The following is a 7,363-nucleotide window of genomic DNA, read 5'->3' as shown; positions in this document are numbered from 1 at the left end:
AACCAGGTTTTTGCATTCAAGTTAACATTATGACGATATAAGTAATAGTTTGGTAATAATTTGGGATATTTTCATAAAATAATTTTTGAAAATAGAACGCGCCCGTGACGTTTAGGCACTGTTGCCTAGTGACGACGGAAGGGTGTTGTTTACACTACTGGTAAATGTATTATTTTGTATTTGGATTGTATTGGTTGAATAGTCGAAAATATGTAAAGGGTAATAAACAAGGGGCTATGGAAAAGAATGCACTAGGTGGAAGGTGTGTGCCACGAAGCAATAGCGAAAAGGCACTGACCTTCCACGGAGTTGCATTATTTTCCAGAGAACCCATAAGAGAGTTAAAGCCCCGAGTTTATTATACCACGGCTATAATTTAACACATACTTGCTCGTTCAGCTAACCAAACCATCAGTCCTAGCTTGCTATTTTGAAAACATTCGTAAAATTCAAACATTCGTAAATTTATTTTGGTTATCTACTCGGATTTCAGAGCAATCTCGTTTGTGTGCCAGAGCGCAGAATAACTGAATAATTTACGAACGTGCAACACCGGTTGAATATGACAGGTGTCAGTAAATGTTGGCCCAAAAATGAATTAAATTGTTGCTAGTAGCACAGTTACAGTCACTAACGCTCTAGATAACGTGAAAACAGCCTAACTAGCCCTGCTAGGGCGAGTAATGTGGCCAGAGTGAGGTGTCAACTTTAGCCAGTTGGCTTGGGCGCTTGACTGCCGTTGTGAGATCAGAACTCTCGGATCAACCCTACTCCTCGGCCAACGCTTTGAATTTACGAACGGATAATCTGACAACGCTCAGAACGCACTCAGACACACTAGAGGCAATTTACGAACGCACCCGTAGACTATGTAAGAATTAATTTCATAGCCATTGAATTATACCGTCCATTATAGGGAAACAGTGCACGCTCTAGAATGCCCTTCAAGTCAATCAGAAACAAGTATTAAACAATACTTCAACAAATTATTCCTTTGTAACATGACATCAAGATTTAGCAACGTAAGTGTTAGAATATCTAGTTTGTTTCCAAGGAACTCTCGCGATAGTAACTCACACAGCCCTGGTACGTCAGCGAAATTAGAAAATTAGTATCTCTGCTTACGTTCCAGACAATTGCTTGCTAGCTGCATAGCTATTAGTCTATTTTTCTGGTTTTGTCGATTAGTATAGTTGTTGAGGAATATATAACCCTTTATGCATTAACTATTAGCGGTGGAGCTACTATGGCAACTGGACATGATTAGTTGTCTGCTATCAAGTGTGATAACCGTGAAGACTCAGCACGTTAGCTACAGTGAAGGTACCGTAGCAACGACGGACGCTTGTTTGACTAGAAGTAGCTAATTTAGCTAGCGTAGCAGCTAGTCAGTAACTATCAACGACCTAGTAGTTGCTATACACTAATATGGCTTCTGCACTCCAAATAAAACATATGCAGGCATTCTTTAGCTAACTGTGTTTTATATTTATTTTTGATCAGCCAGTGTTACTAGCAAACTGAGTACCGTTAGCTATGAATAGCTTGCTACTTAGCTACTCTCTTTGCTAATTGTATAGCAAGCTAATACAGTCTGTTTGGTAACTAACTGTTATGTCCAATTTGAATGATCGATGACAACCCTTCTGTTTACAGTGAGTGCCTAGTACCTATTTTCTGAAGACTTCACATTAGCCACCACAATGAGATTAAAGACATCATTACTCAAGGAACCAAAACATATCCTTTTCAATTGTGTGAAAGATAGAAAGATACTGCAACAGTGCTTTGACCTGATTGTTCGTTTTTTCTGTTAAAAAAAATATGGACAGTCAGCAATAATTAATGAAAAATCTATTATGAAGTTGTGCCTCTAAAAACATACTAGGCCTCCTTTGCGCTGGTCTAGGGGGTTAGTGCCCGTTCCTCCAACTCGCTCTAATGTCATGGACCAAAGCCATGGACGCCTGAGACAAATATGATATTCAGTGCACCTTGCACCACCAGACCTGGGTTCATATACTATTTGTAAACTTTTAAATATTTTGAGTGTTTGCTCTAGCCTGTCCGGAGTGGCAGATGGGCTGGGTTTGCAGTTTTGGGACTATTTGAATGGTCCATTAAGCCCGCTAAGCTCAATCAAGCACAGATAACCCAGGTCTGCCTGGCACCTTATGAAAGGCATGCTTATTGCAACCTGTATGTAGGTGAAAATGTTTTTATATGCTAATTGCTATCAGACCTGTGTGTGGATCTCCCCTACCTAAATACAAAGAAAGGTGAATGCAGGATCTGTGTTGATTAATTCACCTGAAAAGCAACCACTGTGTTTGAGTCTGTTGCGGTCACCAATCCTGAACCCAGAGAGTTAGGCTACAGGGTGTGAGAACATTTGTTCCAGTTTAACGCTAACACACCTGGTTCAAGTAATTTAGATATTTTGCAGCAACCACTGATCTATTTCCACCTAACCATTGTCCTCCTTAACACCTGGACACATAAAGAGCTTGTGAGCTGTGTGGGCTGGACCACTGCAGACGAGCTGTACTCATGCAGTGAGGACCACCAGATCCTGAGATGGAACCTGCTGACCAGTGAGACCAGCCTGGTGGTGAAGCTGCAGGAGGACCTCTTCCCCATCGACCTGCACTGGTTCCCCAAGACGGTGGGAGGCAAGAAGCAGGCCCAGGCTGAGATCTTTGTGCTCACCAGCACTGATGGCAAGTCACCAAAGGGCCCAATAATGATGAGGAATAATAAGAGCTTTTCTCGTAACAGGCTTTGATAATACGTTTCGATAACTTTATTTATGAAGCACTTTTCAAACCTAAAAGCGCTATCTGAAACACGCTTTTGGCACCGCTAACATAGAAAATAAATGTTGCATTTTAAAGCAATGGTAGTTTCTCACATTATTCAACAAAACAGATTGATATTGAATTAGGTAGGTGATAGAGGATATGAGTCCCAAGGTACATAACTGCATGGTCTGTGTGAAATGTCTCTCATTGACCAGAGTGGTATACTACAAAGCGAGCTTCCGTTAGCTGCACGTTCTAGGTCAGGCTTCATTCGTACCACAACCGTGGATATTGCCCGTCTGCCTGCCGCTTACTGTAGCAGGCGTGTAACTGCACATGCATGTTGCACGTGGCTAGTTGAATGCCGAGCTCTTCATTGAGGCAATGCTGAAACATCAATCCATGGCCGAGTCGGTGCCACATTTTCATTTGTGCCGAAAAGAAAGAAAATATATCTTGCAAATCCAGCAGGCTTTTGTGTGAAATAGGCTTTTTGAAGTGCCATCTTTATTTTATTACTTATCATTAATGCCGTATTTGATGTGCTTATCAATGAACAAGCACTTTTTTCCGACTCCTGTCGCTCCTTCTGTCTGTGGAACAGCTTGTTGTGTTGTGGCTATATACTTATAATCCATAGAAAGGTTTTGTAAACCTCTAACCCTGGCAATTTGACTGTTAAACTCATTGGTACAATAGCAATGGCTGTTAGTTTGCGTTTCAAATGTCAAAATACTATCACGTGAAAAATGTAGTTTGGAAAGCTAATGCTGTCTACTAAATGTGTAATGTGATAGGTTCTTTAGTTTCAGTTAATATACATTTTTTGGGGGGGATGAATGACATTTAATCAGTCGTCTTCCTCAAATGAAGAGGACGCCGTCACAATCTTTGTGAGAGAGAGATGGTATCTGATTTAATTGGTCTTCAATTCAAGGCTCAGACACGTCATTCAGGGTAAATGGAGTTAGCCCGGAGTTAGCCTGCCTGGAGCAGGATAGTTCTGAAGGATTCGTTGTCATAGAAATTTACCAGTCTAAAAGGTGAGCCACTTTCGTGGTACCGGTTATCCCAAGTTCAACTTAAGAGTTGACAGAAGTTACCTCGCTAACTCCTCAAACCTGATTCATAGCACAGGGCTCTGTTGTTCTCTTGTGTCTATATCAGCTCTAAACACACAGAGTGGAGATGTACGGCGATGGCAGGCGACGTGTGGTCACAATGTTAATGGCAGTGTAGGGTTGCATAAACACACCCACAAACTGAAGCAGCAATTTTCCCTGGCAGACCATGTAGTCATGAAAACGTTTGCATCTGTCTTTCTGGTACATAATGATTATAGTCATCATATAGGTAATATTATCACAATTGACTGCTTTTTAGAACAAGTCATTGGTTTCCTTTATGGAGAGGCAGTGTTTATGTTTTAAATGTACCAGTCCTATATCCTAACGCACAGCAACCTCAACATGTTTGGGGAGGGGAGGGGGGGATTGCACAATAGTCCACTGCAGCTTGTAACGGCACATTTTTCTGGTTTCTGTTTTTAATGTCAGTGAAATTTCACATGGCTATGAAATGGTTAAATAGAAACCACAGATGTATAGCTTTGGTGTGTGGGGAAAATCTATAGTAACTTTTGTGGCTTTCTCCAACCTCATTTGCTGCGTGGGCCTCTGAGGCGATATGTCAAAAATGGGTTTGGTTCGTAGTACTGACAGACAGAGCAAATTCTGTGAGCAGTTTGAATGTGGCGTTTAACAGTCAGGTCTTTAATAGAAATGACATTTTTAAAAGCCTATTTTTATTCTGAGCGTCCTTTAATACAGCAGCCATGGTCGTATACACACTACCTGGTTTTCTGGGTCTGCGACATTCACATTTGTTAGGACATCCAAATATAGAAACTGGAGAGAGAAGCATCATGCTGATTTGCAGTTTTAGCCAACCAGAAATTACATAGAACATTCTGTATTTTTTAATACGCACCGCCACAAAGTATATGGTAGGCTAGTGTCTTTGATAACTGTCTCCATGCCTGATCGCTTCCCGTCTCTAGCAGATAGGAAACTGTTTAATTTAAGCAGCAGAGAGACATCGCTTTCATTCTTCCGTTTTGTGTAAGACATGTGTCTTCAAGAGGTTGCTTCCAACCAGGACAGTGGAGCAAAATACATTATGTATTAGAACCTGACACCATTGTTTACAGTTCTTTATGTTTATCTCTATTTGTTTGTTTCTACGTGTGGCCGAGTGCCTATATTCTTTGTATTTATGAACTCTCCTGACATCATGTGTTATGCTTTTATTGTGCTTTTTGACTGTTTGTTGCCTCTCAAGTGAGATTTAGAACTGGAGTGACAAGTTTATACAGTATATTTCCTTCATATCTAATGGACTGTACCTGTCTTCAACCTGTCTGTTCTGTTGTCTGTCTGTAGGCAAGTTCCACCTGGCCTCTAAGATGGGCCGTATTGAGAAGAGTGTGGAGGCCCACAAAGGAGCTGTATTAGCCGGGAGATGGAACTACGACGGGACCGCTCTCATCACAGGTGAGGGGGACACAGGGTAATAAACACACACAAGAAAATGTAATACGCTGCTCAGTAACAAGTGTGTTATAACTGCCGTAGGTTGTAACTCAGATTGTTGATGTTGTTTCCTCAGCTGGGGAGGACGGACAGATCAAGATCTGGTCTAAGAGTGGCATGCTGAGGTCCACCTTGGCCCAGCAAGGTAAAATGTTTCAAACTATTCTTTCAACCACTCAGCTCAGCACTTACTCTATTTGAAAACGAATTTGCGCAGCAGACTCGCAGTGCATAGCCACACTTTGTTTTGAAACAAATGCAGCCACCAATATTGTCCCTTTTTAACAATTTCCTGTTTTGTCAGAATGGGGCCCTGTAGTTTTTGTGGTGCAGTTGCTCCACGGTGTAGCGACAACATTGCACTCTCTCTGTGTGAAGAGGTGTATGTATGCGGTAATTTTCCAGCCCAGTGTCGACAGCATGCTTCTGTTAGACTGGCGCTTAGCTGAATCGATCAAGTGTGCTCGCATACTGCCTTAAAAGACCTTCGCCTGAAAAACTACAAAATTCGGCAATAGTTCTGTTAGTCCTTCTTGAGATGTCATAGCCAGTGTACACTTCCTCAATAAATCTGTAATTCATTTTTATGTGCAGTACCAGTCAAAAGTTTGGACACACCTACTCATTCCAGAGTTTTTCTTTATTTTACTATTTTCTACATTGTGGAATAATAGTGAAGACCTCAAAACTATGAAATAGCACATATGGAATCATGTAGTACCCAAAATAGTGTTAAACAAATCAAAATATATGTGGAAACTCCTTCAAGACTGTTGGAAAAACATTCCAGGTGAAGCTGATTGAGCGAATGCCAAGAGTGCGCAAAGCTGTCATCAAGGCAAAGGGTGGCTACTTTGAAGAATCTCAAATACAAAATCTATTTTGATTTAACACTTTTTTTGGTTACTACATAATTCTATATGTGTTATTTCATAGTTTTGATGTCTTCACTATTATTCTACAATGTAGAAAATAGTACAAATAAAGAAAAACCCTTGAATAAGTAGGTGTGTCCAAACTTTTGACTGGTACTGTATGTGCCAAGAAGATTTTATTCGCACAATTTTACATCTAACTAAGATGTTTGTGGCAGTATATCTCAATTGAAAAAATTTGCATGAAAACGAGTCGTCTCTCGTTGAATGACAACGAACATATAATTGAAGAATCCCTACTGTTGACCAATCACCAACGAAGGGGTGTGGACTTCGCGTACCGACTTCGGCTTGACTCAAGGAAAACAAATTCACTACCCATGTGTGAATGAGGATGCACTGTGTTAATCATAGGGGGTGAGTGTGTCAGCCTGGTGCTTTTTCAAGCCGCCTGTAGGTCTCTCACACTCTGTGCCCAGTCAGAGGACCTGCTGGGGCTTGGGCCGGGCCAGGGACAGTTGTAATGAGGTCAAACCCATGAACACAGCCACGTGAGTTACAGAGAGAGAGACGGCGCTGGCCGAAATGTTGTAAACATAAGGCAACACACAGCCACCAATTAAAGTCTCACACACAGACCGTAGTGTTCATTAAGGCCCCTTCTGCTTTTTAGGGCACCTCACTGGATGAAAGAGAGAGAGCGAGAGAGAGGTATGTAGAGAGAGAGCGAAAGGGATTTGATGAAAAGAGAGAGGCTTGTCACAGAGGGGTACAATACTGTTCATGTGTATTCAGGTAGCCCTCTCTGTGCCGTGTCACAAAAGTTTCTCCACTTAAACTGAGCTTTTGGTTGAGGCCAAGCAGAGCATGATGCGCTGCCATTAGACAGCTCTGAGTATGGTGGTTATATAGTAACCTAGACAATGTCGTCACAGTACATATAGAAAGACTAGTACAGTTTGAAGCACTACAGGATATGCCTCATGTTCTGACAATTTTTAGGCTTTCACATTTACTTCCACAGTTGGGATTTGTGTGTGTGTGTACAGTGTCTTTACAGTGTGTGTGCGTATAGTGTGTCTGTCTGTGTGTATTT

General features: G+C 41.4%; 1 protein-coding gene across 2 annotated transcripts in view; it reads left to right on the top strand.

Annotated features, from left to right (window-relative positions):
- Positions 1 to 35: 35 nt before the first annotated feature.
- LOC106580944 (intraflagellar transport protein 80 homolog) overlaps positions 36 to 7,363 on the top strand; it is a 123,706-nt gene continuing 116,378 nt past the window's right edge. Inside the window, exons 1-5 of one of the 2 annotated variants that reach the window (XM_045703694.1) lie at positions 36 to 160; positions 1,657 to 1,740; positions 2,499 to 2,720; positions 5,243 to 5,353; positions 5,469 to 5,537. In XM_045703694.1, the coding sequence (XP_045559650.1) occupies positions 1,704 to 1,740; positions 2,499 to 2,720; positions 5,243 to 5,353; positions 5,469 to 5,537 (439 nt within the window). In that variant the 5' untranslated portion in view covers positions 36 to 160; positions 1,657 to 1,703. Of the gene's footprint in view, positions 161 to 1,064; positions 1,324 to 1,656; positions 1,741 to 2,498; positions 2,721 to 5,242; positions 5,354 to 5,468; positions 5,538 to 7,363 lie in introns of those variants that run through there. The other variant, XM_014162536.2, reaches the window with a different exon arrangement.

The sequence above is a fragment of the Salmo salar genome, chromosome ssa20 (assembly GCF_905237065.1).
Source record: "Salmo salar chromosome ssa20, Ssal_v3.1, whole genome shotgun sequence".
Taxonomy (NCBI): Eukaryota; Metazoa; Chordata; class Actinopteri; order Salmoniformes; family Salmonidae; genus Salmo; species Salmo salar.
Note: the sequence above shows the minus strand (reverse complement) of the source record. Positions and strands in the feature narration are given on the sequence as shown.